Below are 19,547 nucleotides of genomic sequence, written 5' to 3'. Positions count from 1 at the left end.
CCTGCCTACAGGGGCTGCTCCGCCTGTATCAGAACTGTCTGGTGGACAGGGGTGGCCCCAGGAAAGAGGTGTCCCAGCCCACATAGGCAGGGCTGTGTCTGGCTACTGGGGCAGGCGGCAGGAGTGGGGGAAGGGCCAAAGTTCCTTTGACCCCATGTCAGCCTCACTGGCTGGATCGTGAGGATGCTCGTTTTCCCTCGGTGTCTCCCCAGGGAGAAGGCCCCCAGAGAAAAGCCCAGCCAGCCTGCCCTCGGGCAGCCCCGGCAGGGACCCACCGATGAGGCGCAGATGGCTGCTGCAGCAGCCCTGGCCCGACTGGAGCAGAAGCAGCCCAGGGCCCGGGGCCCCACGTCGCAGGACTCCATCCGGAACCAGGGTGAGCAGCGGCCATCCTTGGGCTGAGGCCAGGAGGCTGTTCTTGAGTCCCAGACTTGGTGCTCAGTTCTGGATGAATATAGTTATATGAACAATGCGTGGGGTGGGTGTGGAGTTAAAGTCACAGCTGGGACTGTGTCCCCAGAGGGGAAATGCAGGGTGAAAAAGCCAAAGCAGGGGCCGAGCCCTTGGCGCACTCGGGAGAGTGTGGCGCTGGGAGTGCAGCAGCGCTCTCGCCGCAGGTTCGGATCCTATATAGGGATGAACGGTGCGCTCACTGGCTGAGTGCGGTGCGGCCGGTCTCAAAAAAAAAAGGACAAAAAAAAAAAAAAAAAAAAAAAAGCCAAAGCAGGCCTGATGTGGTCAGGGGGGCAGATGGGAGCAGAGGCTTCGAGGAGGAAGAGCGGGGGTCAGACGGAGGCTGTAGGTGGGGATGGTTCAGGCAGAGGGTTGGGCACAGACCGAGCCCTGCAGGAAGGACTAGAACTTAACCATAGCAGGAGGACCAGGGCCCAGGGAGAACATGCCTAACTCAGGCCCAGCACGGATGCAAGGGGCTCTGGGCGGCCTGCACATGTCCCATCTCTGCCTCTCCCATCACTCTGTCTCCCTCCCAGTGAGAAAGGAGCTGCAGGCTGAAGCAACTGTCAGTCATCTCTGCCTCTCCCATCACTCTGTCTCCCTCCCAGTGAGAAAGGAGCTGCAGGCTGAAGCGACTGTCAGCGGAAGCCCGGAGGTCCCCAGCACCAACATGGTAAAGGCACCTTTGGGTGGAAGCATCACTCCCTGAGGGCGGCCTGCAGTGGGGGCAGCTTGGACCCCATGAAGGGCCCACCATGAGAGGGGGACACACATAGGAAGTATCATCCCTGCCCTCGGGGCTGCAGGCACCTGAGAAAGCCTGCCTTGAACGCAGAGGCAGCTGAGGTTGAGCCTGGCAGTGTCTGTGCTGGGACCTTCTGGGCACAGCACTTGAGGATGCCCAGCTTGGGTGCTGAGGGATGGACTTGACCCACATTAGCTCCTTGGTTCCTCCTGTAACCCCTTAGGGTGGGCGCTGTTGTCATTCCCACCTTTTGGAAGAGAAAGCAGATTCAAAGCAGCAAAGTCAGCTGTCCTCTAGCCTACACCTCAAAACCAGCCAGGGTAGGGCTGGAAGCACAGCCTGTGTGCCTCCAAAGCCCACACCAAAGCCCTCCCCTGGCTGCCTCGGGTGTTGGAGGGCTCCATGGAGACTGGTACAGTCAAGGAGGACATGCTGTAGGAGACGGGCCTCAAAGGAGAGCTCTGCCGGAAGGGTGTTCCAAGCTCCTCAACCCACGAGGACTCACTGAGTTTTAGCATGGAAGAGACCCTAGAGATTGCCTAACAGTCGAGGACCAGAGAGAGGCTAGGACTTGTCCAGGGAACTGTGCCTTCTGACCCCAGCACAAAGCTCCTTCCTCAGCAGGTGGAGAGGACAGTCTAGTAGGAGCCCAGGTGGCCATTACTGTGTATCAGAAGCTGCCATGTGCTTTCTATTCCTGCCCTTGTTTAATTCTGAGGTGGCCCCGCAGGGACATTTTACAGACCAGAAAACCGGCTCGGGACGGGGTTCAGTTACTTGGCCAGGGTGTCTCCCACAGCTGACAAGCAGAGGGGGAGACAGTGTTGGAGCAGGGTTGTCTGGCTCTAAGGGCCATGCTCTTAGGATTGGCAGTTGGTGGCTCGGAGGTGGCCTCTGTCCACAGTCCAGGCTCAGACACTGTCACCCTCCCTTTCCCCCACAGGTAACTGAGCCCAAAGAGGAAGGCTCAACCCACCTGGCTGTGCCCGGCGTGTATTTCACCTGCCCGCTCACAGGGGCCACTCTGAGGAAGGACCAACGGGATGCCTGCATTAAAGAGGCCATTCTCTCGGTGAGTGGTGGCCCTTTGTGTCCCGTCCCCCCAACCAAAAGCTTCCAGGGCAGGAGTCACCTCCAGGAATCCCAGGTGGCACAGATGCCTCACGAAGTCTTGCAGCTGTTTTGATTGTATGATTTTATTTGCTGTAAAGGATTAAATACTTACATGACGGACAGAATTCAAAAGGTACAAAAGAGTCGATGAAGAAAGGTTTTCCTCCTATTGTCGGCCATGCCTCCTCTCCTGAGGCCACTGCAAGTAGTTTAGGTCCCTTTTCCAGGATCTCCCACCTGTGTACAAACTTGCCGTCGTCTTGCCTCACTTGTTGTGTGGATGTTTTACATAAAAGTTCACGTGCTGCTCACTCTTAACATGTAGACTTCAGGGCAACGTATCAGTACACAGAGAAGTTCTATAGCATTGTTTCTCCTTGTAACTCTCTGGAAATAATTTCCCACTTAAAGAAAAATTACAAGAATAACACAAAGAACCCTAAATACCCTTTACCAGGGGTATGAATTTCTGGTGGCTTTTATGACAAATTATTGTAAACTTGATCCTCCAGGGGAGGATCCGTGTCCTCCTTTCCCAGCTTCTAGAGGTGCCCACAGCTCTCAGCTCATGGCTTCTTCCTCTGACTTCAAAGCCAGCAATGCCAGGCCAAATCTTTCTCAAGCTGCCGTCTCTCTGGTTCACTCCCTTCCCTTTTTGAGAACCCTTGTGATCACAGTGGGCCCACCTGGAGAATCCAAGATAATCTCCCTATTTTAAGGTCATCTGATTAGCAGCCTTAATTCCATTTGCCACTTTAATTCCCCCTTGCCATGTAACTTAGCATATTCACAGGTTCCAGGGATAAGGACATGAATCTTTGAGGGAGGGGCATTAGTCTGCCTGCCGTACCCACATTTACCATGTTAACAGATTTTACCCATTTGCTTTATCAGCCCTCTCTATTTTTTTCTGAACCATTTGAAAGTTCTGCAGTCTCTTGAACTGCATAATGCTGTAACTTATTTGAGCAGCCCCTGTTGACGAGCATGTAGGATATTTCCAACTTTTGCTAGTAAGAGCAGTTATGCAACAACTGACACCTTGCTGCACGTCACTTCATGCTGTAGGCTCAGTTCCGGAAGAGTTGTTGTTGGGACAGAGGACACTGTGTAGTGGTAGTTTGGTTGGTTGTAACCAGATGATCTCCATAGGGGTCATCCTGATTCATGCTCCCCCCAGCAGCTTGTGGGAAAGCACCGTTTCCCCATCAGTTGTTTGAGTTCTTTATATATTCTGGATATTAGTCCTTTGTCAGATGTGTATTTTTTTTTTTTTTTTTTTGTCTTTTTCCGTGTCCGGCAACGGATCGCAACCCCCAGTGTTGCCCCTGTACCGGACCAGGGACCGGCAACGGGATTGCAAACCTCGGCGTTGCTCCCGCGCCTCGCTCAGCCAGTGAGCGGGAGCCGGTCCGTATGTGGGATCCGAACCCTCGGGCGGGAGCGCCACCACGCTTCCCAAGCGGCGCACTATCCAGTGCGCCACTGGGCCGGCCCATACTTTCTGATTTTTACCCAAATTCACAGGTGAAAATATTTCAGGATAGATTTACTTTCCATTTCCCTTATTTGGGGTTAGGTTGGCTATGTTTTCATATGAGAATGCATCCTATGCCCATTTTTCTGTTGAGTAGTTGGTCTTTTTTTCTTGTTGATTTGTAGGCACTGTTTACATATTAGGGAAAGTAGGCTTTGGCGTATACGTTGCAAATGTTTTTGCCCAGTTTTTTTTTTATTCTGCTTATGGTCACTGCGATGTAGAAATTCTTGATTTCTGTATAATTAAATGCATCAGTCTTATGGAATCTGGGGTTTGGGTCCTATTTAGAAAGGCTTTTCCCACTTCAATATTAAAGTAATTCTTTTGCTTTTCTATTTTGTTTATTTTGTTTTAATGTTTAAAGGGCCCTTTGATCTAACTAGGATTTATCCTTGCATAAAGTATGAGGTGTCAAGCCAATGTTATTTTCCAGATAGCTGATCAGTGTTTTCTTAACCACATATACTGATAGCACCTGTCTTTTGCTCACATATGTGAAATCCTCCCTTTATCACAGAGGAAATTGTTGCGTGGATTCCTTCCTGGACATCTGTTCTTTTGTCCCTTGTCTGTTCAGGTACCCTGGTCCTGACTTAAACATGGTGGCAGGTCACCTAGAAACACCTGAGAGCAGCAGCACTTCCCTGGGGGTGGGAGTGCTGGTCCCCAGGCGCTTCGGTCCTGAGGAAGCTCGTCTCATGAGGATGCTGTACCGTGCCCGTCTTGCTGCTACTCTCTGCCTTTCTCTGCAGACCTGCCTTCTCCCCCATGTGCAGTGGTTCCCGAGCAGGGACAGATTTGCTCCTCACTTAGGTGACCCATTCTCAGCCTCACCCCACCGGGATGCTGTTTGTAGAGTCCCAGAGGCTGGCTCTGTGAAACCTCTGAGTTCCAGCTGTGATCCCTCCCCTCCCCCATGGAAACAGGTGGGACCCCAGGGAGGGACGGGAGCTATCAGTATTCCAGTTTCTCTGCCTCCCCTGGCTAGGCGCCAGACATCAAGGGATCACAGGCCTCCTTTGCATCTTTTCTATGCCATCTGACACATGTAGCCCTGATGAGGGACTTGTCACCTTTCAGTCTGTTTCTTCATCTGAAACCTGGGAGTCAGTACAGAACTTTCCTGGTAGGGCTGTGAGGAGATCAGGAGGGCTGGTGTGGCCATGGTAGCTGGTGGAGCCCAGGGGCTCAGTAAGCAGCAAAGGCCTCTGTGGGGTTCAGTCCTGGAGTTTTGGGCTCTGAAGCCAGAGTGTAAGGCAAAGGTCTTTTGAGTCCAATTCACCCCAGAAGTCCTGTCAGTCTGGGCCTTTAGAAGGCAAAAGGGTAGACCTTCCTCCTCTTCTGTTTTGGTTGTAGGCACCCTTTACCCTAGAGCAGGAGGCAAAGTTGGGGACTCCGAGAGGATCTTTCTCCTTTTCCTGCTGAGCACAGACACTTGTGTTTGCTTTAATTAAATGCTACTGCTCTGCTGCAAGGCGGTCATGGTGACTAGTCCTGGGACTCCTCCCGTCATCCAGCAGCGAGTAGGCCAGTGGAGACTCCTCTGGGCCACACGCGTACACACATCCACACGCTTCCTCTTCCCCCAGCACTTTTCCACGGACCCAGTGGCTGCCTCCATCATGAAGATCCACACATTCAACAAAGACCGGGACAGGGTGAAGCTGGGCGTGGACACCATCGCCAAGTGAGTGGGTTGCCCCTGCGGGGCCCGCAGCAGCCGCTCACCCCAGGCCCCTCGCCCACTGGGGCTGTCACCAGCTCAGGCCTTCATCACAACCTGCTGAGGTGGGCCTGAAGGAGCATGAATTGAGAGTGAAACCAGCTCCACCCTCCATACCCTCCCCCTCCCACGAGCCCCTGGGGAAAGGCTGGGTCGCTCCAGGCCTCAGTTTATCTGTTTGTAAAACAAAGGGGTTTAAGGAATTGGGGGTTCCAAACCTTGGCTCCCCTTGGTGATCATCTGGAGAACAGGAGGGAGGAGGCAGGGTCTGAGCCCAGTCCCCACATCTGATTGAGCAGGTCAGGTGCCTGGAGGTCCTTGTGTTCTCCAGCCCCCAAGCACCTGAACTGCTGTCCCCCTGGGGGCAGGAGATCAGAGGAGCCAGGTGGCCAGCCTGGGACTGCGCCCTGTGCACCCCTCCGCCTACCACCAGGTACCTGGACAACATCCACCTGCATCCCGAGGAAGAGAAGTACCGGAAGATCAAGCTGCAGAACAAGGTGTTCCAGGTGAGGGCTGCCTTCCGGGGTGGCTTAACCCAGTGTGGGCACTATGGCCTGTACTGCACCATCATGCAGGACCCAGTCTGGGTTGGGGGGCAGCTGCCCGCTCACAGCCAATGGCAGCCCAGGATGGACCTGGGGGCCTCCCTGGAGGAGCTGGCGTGTGAGTTCAGCCCTGAGCAGTGAAGGGTCATGGCTGGCAGAGGTAGCAGGGCGGGGAGCAAGGGCTTTAGGAACAGAAATCACACAAAGACATGAATTTTGTCTGCTCCTCCTCCTCCCCCAGCATATTTTGATTCTTCATCATTTTATTTGGGGAGATTTTTCATGCAAACACAGACTTACGGCTTCTCCGGAGAAATGGTATGGACTAGCTGCCTGCCTGTGTGACCTGTGCAGTCAGTGTCTGATGCTGATGGCCACAGAGGCCCTCTGCCTACAATCCCAGCACAGCACATTCAGCCCACTTCCTTGCTGTGGGACCACCCCAGCAGTCCTCTGGCTCTTCAGCCTTATTCTTCACCCCTGGCTGTTGACCCTTGGGGTCCCACACCCTCTGTGAGCAGATGATGGAAACTGCCCAGCTGAGACAGCTTCTGGGAGTCAGTCCCCACCTGGGGTCAGCAGCATTCCCAAAAGGGGGATGCTGGGCCAGGCGTGGTGTAGCTAGGGTGGAGGTGGCCGGGGCCCCACTGACCTCTGGGTCCACTCCCAGGAGCGCATTAACTGCCTGGAAGGCACCCACGAGTTTTTTGAGGCCATTGGGTTCCAGAAAATGATGCTTCCAGTTCCTGATCAGGGTAAGAGGAGAAAAGGGCCTTGGCTGGACCGGGAGGTGGGGACGAGGGGCCTCAAGGTAGGGGGCACCTCGCTGTGGTAGAGTGACTTCTGTGCTGTGCTGCAGAGGGTGCTGAGGAGTTCTACGTGCTGAGCGAGGCCATCCTGGCCCAGCCCCAGAGCCTGGAGAGGCACAAGGAGCAGCTACTCAGCGCTGAGCCTGTGCGGGCCAAGCTGGACAGGCAGCGCCGGGTCTTCAGGCCCTCGCCCCTGGCCTCACAGTTCGACCTGCCCGTGGACTTCTTCAGCCTCACGGCGGAGGAGATCAAGCGGGAGCAGAGGCTCAGGTGGGCAGCGGGCCTGGGGGGACAGGGGTGGGGCAGCCGGGGGCCAGCCGGCTTGAGCCTGGCTCTGGCGGTGCCCAGGTCTGACGCTGTGGAGCGGCTGAGCGTGCTGCGCACCAAGGCCATGCGAGAAAAAGAGGAGCAGAGGGAGCTGCGCAAGTATACCTACACACTGCTGCGCGTGCGCCTCCCAAACGGCTGCCTGCTGCAGGGTGTGCCCCAGGGGCTCAGCTCAGGGAGTGGGCGGTGGCCATCCTGCAGGGAGCCCATGGCTTCACAGGTCTGAGCTACAGTCCTGGAGGCAGTGCCCCCAGCCCCGTTTACAGATGATGCCACAGCCAGGGAGGGAAGCTGGGGTGGGCCCTGGCCCTGGCCTGACTGTCCCACTGTCCAGGGACCTTCTATGCACGGGAGCGGCTGCCGGCGCTCTATGCGTTTGTCCGGGAGGCTTTGGAGAATGATTGGCTGCCTTTTGAGCTTCTGGCTTCCGGAGGGCAGAAGTTGTCGGAGGACGAGAACCTGGCCTTGAACGAGTGCGGGCTGGTGAGTGCTCCTGCCGGTGTGTCTGCAGTGGTCATTTCACTTGAATCTGCTCAAATTCTGGAGGATGGAGGTGTTCTTGAACACTGGGCAGCACTTAGGGGTGGGGGCCCTGGGCCAGGTTCCCTGCATTTAAATCCTACCTTCCCACTCAGTGGCAGTGTGACGTGAAACAAGTTCATAACTTCTATGTGCTTCACTTTTCCACCTGTAAATTGGGAGTAGTGGCAAGTGTGCTAGTTCGAGTCCCTGAGGAACAGAACCGAGGTGTGATTAGTCATGCGGGCATTTATTGAGCAGGAAACAAGAGGGGGCCTGATGCAGGCTCGACCCTGTGAAGGGAGGTGGGGAAAGCAGGACCTCAACATGTCCTTCTGCTGTACTGTCACCAAGAGACAAGGTGGCTGTCTGACCACTCCACTGCAGGTGCCCTCAGCCCTCCTGACTTTCTCGTGGGACATAGCCGTGCTAGAGGACATCAAGGCTGCAGGGGCTGAGCCAGACTCGTCAATCCTGAAACCTGAGCTCCTGTCAGCCATTGAGATACTCTCATGAAATAAAAGCAGGGTTGGCTTCAGCCCTGTGGGTCTGTTTTATGCTCTCCCCGCCCTGTCCCCCGCCTCTGGAGCCTCCCAGGCACCTGGAAACACTCATCTATCTTCTGGGGCACCGAGGGGCACTGGCTGGCTGAGGACACTGTGGAGCTGGGCCTGTGCCCACCCTGGGAGAGCCCAGGGGCAGCACCAACCCAAGCCCTCTGCAGCTGCTCTTAACCATTTTCACAAAGCCCCTGGGGCAGACAGATGTGGGTGGCTTCCTGAGCAGGAGAGCTGGTCTGTAGCGTGGGCCCAGCTCCAGCAGGCTCTGGACAGAGGTGGCCACGTCCAGTGCTGTGAGGCTGCTTAGGGGGGAGCTGGTGACATTGGCAGGTGGGGGAGATGCTTGCCTGTCAGCACATGTGCAATGATTTAAGTTATGACCCAAATAAATAGGATATTTGAATGTGGTTTCCTGGTGCTGAATTCACACCGTGCAACACAGGGCAAGGTCGGCAGCCTTTGGGCAGGCCAGCGTTGCTTGAGGGGAAGTCCTGCAAATTAGGCAAGGGCTGTGCCAAGCATATGAAGCCACAGTCACTCTTGGCCCTCCCCCAGCTCTGGGGGGCAGGTGCTTCCACAGGCCTGGTTTTACTGTGACCAGGACAATCTTCCCCAGAGACGGCCATGCCCTGTTCCTGGGACCTGTGGATATGTCACTTTCCATGGCAAAGGGAATCTGCAGATGAGATGAAGTTAAAGACCTTGAAATGGAAGATCATCCTGGGTTATCCAAGGGCCCAGTATCCTCATGTGGTCCTCCTAAAAGGGAGCAGGAGGGTCAAGAGTCAGAGAGACTGGGAGATGCTGCGCTGATGGCTTTGCAGACTGTATGTAGTCTGTTTCTGTTGCTTATAACAAAATACCTGGAACTGTGATATATAAAGAAAACGAAACGTACTGCTTACAGTTTCGGAGGCTGGGAATTCCAAGGTCCAGGGAACACATCTGGTGAGGGTCTTGGTGGTGGCGACAGTGGCAGCAGGGTTATCACATTGCAAAACAGCAGAGACTAACCTCTCATGTGCTCTCCTTTAAAGCCCTCAGAACAACACCCCTGACCACCATGACTAATCCATTCACTACAGAGTGGTCCTACAATCTAATCCCCTCTCGAAGGCCCCACCTCTCAATTACCGTAATAGGATTTCCCACCCTCAAGTTACAGTGGGGATTTAAGCTTCAGTGAGGTTGGGGTGGGTATCCAGTCTATAGCACAGAGGAAGTGGTCACGTGCCAAGAGCTGCAGGCGCCTCTAGAAGCTAGGAAAGGAGGACACGGATCCTCCCGTGCAGACTCCAGGAGGGACCAGCCCTGCCCACACCTTGACTCTAGCTCAGTGAGAGCCATTTCAGACTCCTGATCTCTAGAACTGTAAAATAATAAATGTGTTGTTTTAAACCACTGTTTGTGGTCATGTTACAGCAGCCCCAGGACACTCACAGGGAAGCTGAGGCCTGGAGTGTTGAGGGCACATGCCCCGGCCCCACTGCTGAGGCTGCAAATGTGATTTATTTTTTCTCCCAAATGTGATTTAAAAGTCTTTTATAGAGAGGGCTGGCTCCATGGCTCACTCGGGAGAGTGCAACACTGGTAGCGCCAAGGCTGTGGGTTTGGATCCCATATAGGGATGGCCAGTGTGCTCACTGGCTGAGCGTGGTGCGGACCACACCATGCCAAGGGTTGCGATCCCTTATCGGTGAAGAAAAAAAAAAAAGTCTTTTATAGAGAATTCAGTAGCGAAAGCAACGTCCCTTGCAGTCCCGCCAGCCAGGAGCCCCCAGCATGTGCCACACTTGGGTCACCCCCTGAGCCGCCAGCTGCTGGGGCAGAAACTGGGCATGTTGTTCACTACCCCACCTTGGGAAGCCAGCACTGCCGAGGGTGCTCTGTGTGGAGAACCGAAGATGTCATTCTGGTCCCACATTGCCTGCCTGCCCCAGCTGTGACTAGGACTTGACCCCAAGTTTTGGGGCCCAGTACAGCGAGTCTCGGGCCACTGCCCATCCCTGAGTCAGGGGGGATGGACTAGGTTGACCAGCACCCTCCCCCTGTGACTGGGGTACTTGCCAGCTCATCCAGATAGGGTTAGGGAGTGGGGTCCCCAAAGAAAAATCAGGGTGTGGTCAGGAGAAGCAAGTCTGGGTGAGCGTGGGGCCAGGGCCACCCCATCTCGGCTGTGTCCCGCCAACGCTGAATTGCTCTACATGGACACGGCCGCTTTCCTCCCTTGGGAGAGGTGGGGAGGATGAGAGTCCTGTCCCAGGAATGGAGTCCATGAACTCTGGATCTAGATTCAATGAAGGACACGCCCAGACTCAGCTCTCCCAGGCATGCCTCTGTCAGGGCCCATCACAGCCTGCACATAGGGAGGGATGCTCTGGAGTCACCTCTTCTTCAGACCCAGCATGCCCCAAGAGTTGCTCGACCTAGAGCTCGGTCTCATCAAGCCTCAGACTCGAAGCCAGACCTCAGGCTCCCAGAGGCCGTTGGCTGAGGAACCAGCAGATCTCCCGGGAACCCATCCTCCTCACCCATCTGGCGGGCTGGAAAGATGAACTGGCTGAAGCATATGCTGAGAAACCCTCACCCTGAACTGGGTCCACCAGGGAGGACGAGGACTTGGCAACACACAGATGGGACGGCACCTCTGCAGCGCACAAAGCTTTACACAAATGTCACGCATAGGGCTGGGCCACAGGCAAACAGGCACCCACACTCAAAGAAGACAGACAGACTGGCTCAGGGCTGGAGAATAAGTTTATACACTTCACGGGGGGGCCCGAAGCCGCGTCACATGTGCCCACGGTGGGCGGGCGTCTCGGGAGCTTCAATTCATTTACAAGTGTCAATCCCAGCACTGGTCACGTGCCTACTGGGCGTGAGCAGGCTTCCCCTATAACTCATTATGTTTCAATAATGCTTTATTAAAAGGCAGGTTAATATGCAGCTTTTTTGGGAAGTTTTTTACAAAGGTCAAGAACTAATCAAGCATCCTATATAAAACTTTCCAAACCTCCGGGAGGTCTGTGAAGCAGTACAAAGTGCTCTTTACACAGGAATCGGGAGAATGTTCAAGTATCTGATCCGCGTTCGAGGGGGCCCTAACCATTCTACATACATGCACCAGCTCGGCCTGGTGGGGACGCTCTCAGGAGGTGCTCAGAGGGCTCACAGGCAGGGGGCTGTCGCTGGTGTCCATTCCCATGGCACCCCCAGCTCCGGAAGCAGCTCCACATGAGGCCTGGACCTCTGGAAGGCAAGTGGGGGAGGGGTCTTCAGGCACTGTCCCCACTGGGGTCCTCCATCCGACAGTGGAAAGACGTGGAGGCACTGCAACCCCCAGACTACACAGAGGGAGCTCTGGTCACTGGGCCCCCTTCTAGAGAGCTGTACCTGCCCATCTGCCCTTAGGCAGATCCTGTCCCCTCCTCAGCACAAGGCCCTGCCCTGGCTCCAGCCTCACTCAGAGCAGGAGCCAAATCTCAGCCCCTCCTGCCACCCACCTCCTGCTCGGCTGTGCTCACCACAGGACCTTTGCACCTCCCTCTGCCTGGATCACTCTTCCCCAGAAATCAACCTGCAACCCCCCACCTCAGCAAGACCTTCCCTGAACCCCCCACGTAAAGCTAAAACCCCCAAGACTCCCATCACATTGCTTCACAGCACTGGCTTTTGAAAGGAGCTTCAGAAACAGCACCTGAGACGTGGTCAGCACCCACATAGGTCCTCCCATCCCCACGTGGACACAGACCAAACTCTGGGCCCTGCCGGTAGCTGTCGCTGCAGTGTGCATGCTTGCTGTGGGCCGGCCCCTTCCCTTCCTCACTGAGGTTTTAGTGCTTCCTGGTGGCACTTCTCAGTGAGCCTGACCCTTTAGGGAGGGAGGTCCCATGGCAAGGGTGAGGACGTCGAGGCAGCACCAGGGCCAAGGGGCTATGGAGCTCACGCTGTCATGGAACACCAGGACTCACACCTGTCCTGGGGCTCCCATGTGATCCCATGAGCTGCAAGGGGCTCCCAGAGCCACAGGCACAGCTGCCCTGACGCCCTCCCCTGACAGGGTCCACTCGCTGTCTGCCCAGCAGCCACCACGCACATCTAATCCTTTGGTCTCTGAAGTATGGTTCTTCAGACAGAGAAGGATCTCACAGGGCTGGAACTGGAGCCCATGGCCCTGATGCAGTGTGAGCCCAGCCCAGCCCAGCCCGCTCCTGCCAAGGCTTTTAACTCAGCCCTGTTATTTACAGAGCTAGCGAGCTGGTAAGCGAGAGCAGGAGCTTCCCTTCCTGCCAGCACGAATGGCAGGGGAGGTGGGGTATGGAGCCCTCCTCACCCCCAACGTCTGGGATGTCCACGATCATACAGTCACCCTCCTCTTCCTCCTCCTCCTCCGTGTCCGCCTGGAAGCCGTCCATGTCCTCAGCTCCAACCTGCATAGACAAGGTGTATGGCCATCAGCAGGGCAGGCAACAGGGGAGACCCCTGCACTGGGCCTGGGCGGTGACTGTGTCACAGGCCTCTGCAGGGTGAGACTCCTCCTTTCCTCCCTCCCCACAATGAGATGCTTCCGACCAACCTCCTTGACCCAATGTGGCAACAAATTCTCCAGGCTTGAGAAGTTTGAGAGCCTATGACCAGAGGAAAACGTCGGGGGTTCTCCAGAATGAACTGAACTCACATCTCCAAAAGCTACTGCTATTACTACCTACCTTATTACAGAAGTGACCTGTAAGTTAGTTTTGAATTACAAAGGGATTCTGGGGCTGGCCAGTTAGCCCAGTTGGTTAGAGCTTGGTGTTATGACACCAAGGTCAAGGGTTCAGATTCCCATACCAGCCAGTCACCAAAAAAAAAGAAAAGGGGATTCTGGGTTTCTGGTTTGGTAAAAGAGAAATTGATGAAGCACATATTTTTATCTGAATTTATTATTTTAAATAAATGGCTAAGAACTCAGCCAGTATTTTCCTCTGTGCACACCTCCCCTCTGCCCGGCACCTGGCATTTTTTTTTTTCTCTTTAAAAGATGACCGGTAAGGGGATCTTAATCCTTGACTTGGTGTTGTCAGCACCACGCTCACCCAGTGAGCGAACTGGCCATCCCTATATAGGGATCCAAACCCAGCGTCTTAGTGTTATCAGCACCGCACTCTCCCGAGTGAGCCACGGGCCGGCCCCACCTGGCATTTTTTCCATCTGACTTATGCTCAGTGAGAACACTGTCTGGGCAACTGTGGGCAAGGGTCAGGAGCACATACCATTCACAGTTTAGCAAGAACCATCCCTCCCTGAGGGTGTGGTTAGTGGCCTCATCAAATGCCCGGGGAACGTCCCATTCCTGCACAGCCACACTCTGTGTCCCTCTCTGTGCAAGCTCTGGGCAGCGGCAGGCCCTGCTCCCTGCATGCCCCAAGGCTGTTCTCCCACCTCCACCTCTTACAAACAGGACTGGGATATTGCTAGGGGAGGGGGGGTGGGTCTCATTTCCCTGACTCTTTTGCAGCTCTGGGTGGCCAGTGAGGGCTTCTCCTTCCTGCTCAACAGGAAGCTCCCCCAGGGAGGGCTCTGGCTACCCTTGTCCTGCAACCACAGGACGGAGGCCATACTACAGGAGGAGGGGAGACGGGCAGAGCTTGACCCAGATGATGGTGTTGTCACAGCATCCTGGGACTTCTTGTTGGAAACGGGGGACACTCTGTTACTTGCAGCTTAACGCAATCCCAACAGATCCAAGTGCTGCTGAGGAGGGTTGTTGCACCTTCAGCATGGAGGACCTGCTCCCAGGATGTCCCAAGGAGACAGGTCCTTCCCTGAAGTGCCTGCTGTGCCCGCCCAAACTCCCCCAAAGTATGGTTCTGGGACACTTTGCATCAGATTCCCTGAGGTGAGTCGTAAAGATGCAGACTTCAGCCCACCCCACCCCTCCAGACCTACTAGATCAGAATTGCCAGGGGGCATGCACACCTAGGAATTTGAGTTTTCAACCTGAACCACTGTAGGCTTCCGGGTGTGGTGGTTAAGTACTGAGCCAGGCCTGTGCCTCTCGACTCATTCACCAAGTAGCCTTTGGTGAGTCCCTCTGGTCACTGGGCCTCCACAGTCCCTCACCCGTGGAAGGGGAGGGGAGACCACCACCCACACATGGCCACATTCACCCTTGTTAGCAGGTGAGATGCTGCCTTTTACTGACTCCGAGGCCCATGCTTTCCCTTGTCAGCCTCTCTCACCTGCCTTAGTTTATTTGGGAGCATTTTCTAGGTCCTGGTGATTTAGATGAGATGACGAGGCATCCCATCACCCATGAAGTGTAGGAATTCACACACGATGCTCAGCACAGTGCCTGGCATGCAGGGTTCAAACTACTGTTTCCCACATGGGAACATGGATTACATGCACTAATGATGATGCCACCATTAGGGAGAAGAAAAACGGAGCAGTGCTCGGGAAACGCGGGACAAGATGCCACATATCATAACAGGAGACAGAGCAACCACAGCACGCAAGACTGGAGTGGGAAGATGAGGAGACCCCGACGGAACACACAAGGGGTACAGCGGTTCCCCAGGGAGAGCTGATGGGGACCAAGGCCCATGAACACCATGTGGATGATACAAAGGTTGTCTTCCAGCCTGGTCATTTTCTTTCTTTCTTTTTTTTTTTTTAAAAGATGACCGGTAAGGGGATCTCAACCCTTGGCTTGGTGTTGTCAGCACCACGCTCACCCAGTGATCAAACCGGCCATCCCTATATGGGATCCGAACCCGTGGCCTTGGTGTTATCAGCACCGCACTCTACCGAGTGAGCCACAGGCCGGCCCAGCCTGGTCATTTTCAAACTGGGGAGCTCCGGTGTCCCAGCTTGTTTCAACCCAGGTGGCCAGAGCTGGGCTCCTCCTAAGACCGTTTAGGTAACAACAGTAACAACAATGAAAAGGTTCTGCTGCTCAAACAGGGCCTGAGCAAATAACGGATCTAACAGAGCTCATCTGGGGCAAGTGTGCGTGACTCTAATCCGGGGGCTCCCACCATGCTGAGGGGAACCCGGAAAATAAGAACAGCTGTAGCGACAACACGGACCCTTGGGATGCTTAAGAAGAAGGTTTCAATGCATCAAAGACCTCATCTATCTGCTGGCATCACCCCAGCAGCAATATCTCTTGCCTCCCTGCCCTTATGACCAATTTAATGTCGGAGAAGTAGATGGAGCTGGAGCCAGAGAGGCAAATGCTGGCTTCCTTCTCTTCCTACATCACCATCTAACCTCCAGCATATGACTCCCCAGGTGGCATCACCCTCGTGGACAGGGCAGCAAGAGTGAGTCGGGGACCCTGAGATGGCTTCATCTCACGCTGTGTAAAATCGAGTCTCTGAAGACCTGCAACTCCCCCAGACACTGGTCCCACATGAGGACCTGATGCTCACACGGCAAGGTGGGTTTCCAGTAAGAGTAGATATAGGAAAAGAAGCTCGTTCACGTTCAGAGCTCAGTAAGGACACAAAGCACACAGCAAACATTAACAAAGCCTATCTCTGGCCATGGCGGAGGACCTGCAGGAAGTCCTTCCAAGGCGAGGCAGGTCCTCCCGCTGTATGCGCCTGTGGCTTGTGCACTCTGCCTCCCCGGGGCACCCATCAGTCTGTGACCACAGCCATTCACTGCACAGGCGCCTGTCTGTGTCTCCAACCAGAGGGTCTTTTGCTGCTCCCTGTGTTTATGAGACCTAGCCGCACACCTGGCTCAGAATAGGTGCTTAATCTGTGAGGCACGAAAACAAAAGCAAAAAACAAAAACACGAAAGCCACGGCATGAAACATTATTCAGTGCAACCAGAAACGGGCTCTCAAGCCATGAAGAAACATGGCAGAACTGTCAGCGCTTATTGCTAAGTGCCAAACTGAAAAGGCTATATGCTGCAAGACGTTCTGGAAAAGGCAAAACTATAGAGACAGTGAAAACATCAGCATTTGCCAGGAGGAGGAACAGGTGGAGCACAGGTGACTCTCAGGGCAGAGAAGCTTCTCTGTACGGTCCTGTATTGGTGGATACATGTCATTACACATTGTTCCAAACCTATACAAGGTTCAATACCCAGAGTGAACCCCAGTGTAGACCGTGAACTCTGGGTGGTGGTGGTGATGTCACTGGAGGGTCATCCACTGTGGGGGTGCACCACTGTGGGGCATGGATGGGGGAGGCTGTGTGTGTTGGAGGGCGAGGGCTATCTGGGGACTCTATACTTTCCACTGAGTTTTGCTGTGAATCTAAAATTGCTTTAAAAAAAAATAAAGTTTATTAGGAAAAAAAAAAAAGCCCCCACAGGGGATGTCCCTGGGCCCACACTCACCTGCCCATCGTGCCTGCGCTTCTTCATGAACTGGGTGATGCACATGCTGCCTGCTGACTTCCTCTTTAGAGACACAGGCGTGCCCTGGCTAGGCCCCGAGGCAGGGACACCAACACTGTCCTCTCTGGGGGCTGAGGGCACCATGGTGACATAGCTCCACTGGCATGGTACAGGAAGGTGCTCCTGGTCAAAGTTCTTCAGCACCTGCGGGTGGACGTACCAGCACATCCTGAAGTCAGGCCTCTTCTCGTACACAGAGTTCTCGGAAATGATCCGCTTGAGCCTGGCCTTGGAGGGCACGGCAGCCCCCTCGCCAGTGGTGGGCGTCTGCGGGCGGGAAGACGAGGGGCTTGGGGGGCTGCTGGTGTCCTTGCTGAGCAGGCCTCGGCGGCAGCGCTCCTGAAACTCCCGGATGATCACCTTGCTCCCGTTCACGTTGCCGTGCAGCAGCGGAAGCAGCTGGGCCAGGACTGGCGGGGAGAAGGAGGGACAAGGTGGGCTCAGGGCGCGCAGGGCATGGCCAGCTTCATGGGTGGCCTTGGAAGGGTGGACTTTAGCCTAGAAGCGATTCCGTGGCTCCCAAGCCTCCCCAGGAGAGCTCAGGTCAGGTAAGTTCCCACAGCTACCTTTATGCTCCTATTCTTCCCTTGTAAATGATCATCACGCTCTGATTTTGAGCAGCTATCGCTCCCCTGGCTTCTGTAAAGCAGGCAGACACAGTAGCAAGAAAGCATTGTCCCAGGTCACCCTGTGCCTGTCCTAGTTGGTAATGGATGAATTAAAGGACCTGCCTCGTACTGCTACTGCGAATAGCAGTAAATGAATGGACCAGCTCAGTAAGCGCTGGCCTCTGTTATTCTGCAAGGACCCTTATCAATCCACTCAGCTCTGGAACTATCAGGAACTACCTGGAGCAGTTGGGAGCTTCCCCACACCCCCGCACTCACTTTGCTGGTCCCTCTTCTCCCTCTTGGAGGCCTTGGGCGTCTGCTCCTCCTCAGGGGGCACCGTCTCCAGGAGGCACGCCGTGAACTGCTGCAGCACCTTCAGGTCGGCACTGGTGCAGCTGTCCCTGTCGGCCACCCACACGCAACCGATCTTCACGGGCTGGAGGACACGGAACCTCTTCCCCTTGGCTAAAAACTCATCCCACTCCTTGGCCTTCAGTTTCTGGCGAACCCTGTGGTTCTCTGGGTCAGCGCATTCCTTGCAGGTTAGAAAGCACAAGTTTATTTAGTGTCCAACCCCTTAGAAGAGATGAAACGGGCAGAGAGCAGTTCTGGATACTGAATGAGGATTCACACTGACTCCTTTTGGCAAGTCACAGGTTTTTATTTATTTATTTTTTTCTTTCTTGGTGGCTGGCTGGTGCAGGGATGGAACCCTGGACCTTGGTGTTATCAGCACCATACTCTAACCGAGAAAACTGGCCTACTTGAGTCACAGATATTTCTATGACCTCATCTGCTAAGCCTCTTGAGCCACTCTGAATTTTCTGGCTGGTGTGTGATCACAGAGCTGTCAAATGACCAACCCGAAATCACATACCCCATTCAGCAACAGGGCTGGGCCTCTGCCCAGGTGGTCACAGACACAGAAGCCAGCTGAGACCACTGTCTGAGACAGACAGGTCTAAGTCTAAAGGTGTGACGAGACGCCAGTTTGCTGTGTTGGTCAGAGATGTATGAGGAATGCACCCCCTTTGAGTGTGACTGAGACAGTCCTCTTGTACCTTTCACAGCTTCCCCACCTCCTCCCAGACACTGCAACCTGGCAGGCCTTTACAGCCCTAAAAACTGCTTCTTCAAAAGTTCCACAATCTCACAGAATTACTAGTGGTGGCAGGAGGGTTCACGTGCAGGGACATGGGGGAACCATCTGGGGAGATGGGAAAGTTCTTCTGCATTTTGCTTTGGACAGTTTCACAAACCGTGCTGTTGTTAGAGCCTAAGACTGAAGACCTGCAGTCAAGCTGCACGTCAGTTATGCATCAGTTACACATCCTCCTAACCCCCATACTGCACCACACTCTCTCTCCAGGCTTCCCTGGCTTGGCATTTCCTCCTCTCTGGGCAAGTTCTGCCACTCTCCCAGCCAAAACCAAGTTGGGGTTCAATCACTCCCACAAATGAACCCTCCGAGGCTGTGGCAGGGACTGGGGTGTGAGCTGAATTGGCCGTGGGTGGACTGAGACCCACCATCACCGCCCTGGGTCTGGAGCCACCGAGCGCTGGCCCCCCGAATGAGCTCCTCCTGAACCAGGGACTCCCCTCTACCCCCTCACCTCAGTCACGCCTTCGTCCTCAGACAGGTACCCATGGGGCACAAAAAAGCCATCATCCTCATCTTCATCTTCTCCCACTTCATCATCATCATCCTCAAAAAGAGAAAAAAATAAGCTCATCATATGTGGAAACAGAGCAGGTGCTTCACAGAAACGCACATCTGTGAACATCTGCTGCTGGGAAGGTGGCTCCCATGGACGCTGTGAGGGTCAGAGGAATCCCGAAGCCAGGTAGGAACAAACACGTGTGCAGCAGGCCAGAGGTAAGGCAAAGGGAGGGGTGGGGACCATGGTGAACCAGGGCACAGATGCCAAGCAGGTGCATGTCACCAGATAAGGTTTTCCAAGAGAAGCTGGAAATCCAGACATAAAGCATGGGCTTAAATTTTCAGACCACTCTGCAAGTCAAATGCCAGCTGTCTGTGAGTGAATTCAGCCTGGGGCCTGCCATGGGCACTGGTGAAAAGTGGAGACCATCCCAGGTCTGTCCTTACCCCTTCGCTGTGGGACAGGGATTCCCCGGGCTCCTCCTCTTCCCACTCCTCATCACTGTCCACCTCATAGTCGAGGAGTTTCTGAAAA

At 54.7% G+C, this 19,547-nt stretch overlaps 2 protein-coding genes across 6 annotated transcripts in view; one reads left to right on the top strand and one right to left on the bottom strand.

Annotated features, from left to right (window-relative positions):
• The first annotated feature begins 216 nt into the window (after nucleotides 1-216).
• On the top strand, nucleotides 217-14,979 carry UBXN6 (UBX domain protein 6). Of its 5 annotated transcripts, XR_551372.1 has the most exons (14): nucleotides 217-376; nucleotides 1,065-1,129; nucleotides 2,145-2,273; nucleotides 5,444-5,541; nucleotides 6,011-6,086; nucleotides 6,796-6,880; nucleotides 6,985-7,204; nucleotides 7,283-7,413; nucleotides 7,596-7,744; nucleotides 12,588-12,600; nucleotides 12,748-12,783; nucleotides 12,950-13,068; nucleotides 14,065-14,221; nucleotides 14,755-14,979. XR_551372.1 is itself a non-coding variant. In XM_008584421.1 (11 exons), exons 1-10 carry the CDS (start codon nucleotides 289-291, stop codon nucleotides 12,591-12,593), a joined length of 1,047 nt encoding a protein of 348 aa, XP_008582643.1. In that variant the 5' UTR covers nucleotides 217-288; the 3' UTR covers nucleotides 12,594-12,600; nucleotides 12,748-13,275. The 5 variants fall into 5 exon arrangements, 3 of the variants coding, with proteins under 3 accessions (XP_008582643.1, XP_008582642.1, XP_008582641.1); XR_551371.1 differs by having other exon boundaries at nucleotides 12,748-13,068; XM_008584421.1 differs by lacking the exons at nucleotides 14,065-14,221; nucleotides 14,755-14,979 and having other exon boundaries at nucleotides 12,748-13,275.
• CHAF1A (chromatin assembly factor 1, subunit A (p150)) overlaps nucleotides 11,080-19,547 on the bottom strand; it is a 28,024-nt gene continuing 19,556 nt past the window's right edge. The window contains exons 10-15 of the mRNA XM_008584422.1: nucleotides 19,460-19,540; nucleotides 18,966-19,058; nucleotides 17,629-17,887; nucleotides 16,682-17,151; nucleotides 12,674-12,770; nucleotides 11,080-11,589 (exon numbers count right to left, since the gene is read on the bottom strand). Coding sequence (XP_008582644.1) covers nucleotides 11,489-11,589; nucleotides 12,674-12,770; nucleotides 16,682-17,151; nucleotides 17,629-17,887; nucleotides 18,966-19,058; nucleotides 19,460-19,540 — 1,101 coding nt within the window. The 3' untranslated portion in view covers nucleotides 11,080-11,488. The remainder of the gene's footprint in view (nucleotides 11,590-12,673; nucleotides 12,771-16,681; nucleotides 17,152-17,628; nucleotides 17,888-18,965; nucleotides 19,059-19,459; nucleotides 19,541-19,547) is intronic.

Source organism: Galeopterus variegatus, unplaced genomic scaffold (genome assembly GCF_000696425.1).
Source record: "Galeopterus variegatus unplaced genomic scaffold, G_variegatus-3.0.2 Scaffold3258, whole genome shotgun sequence".
Lineage (NCBI taxonomy): Eukaryota > Metazoa > Chordata > Mammalia > Dermoptera > Cynocephalidae > Galeopterus > Galeopterus variegatus.
Note: the sequence above shows the minus strand (reverse complement) of the source record. Positions and strands in the feature narration are given on the sequence as shown.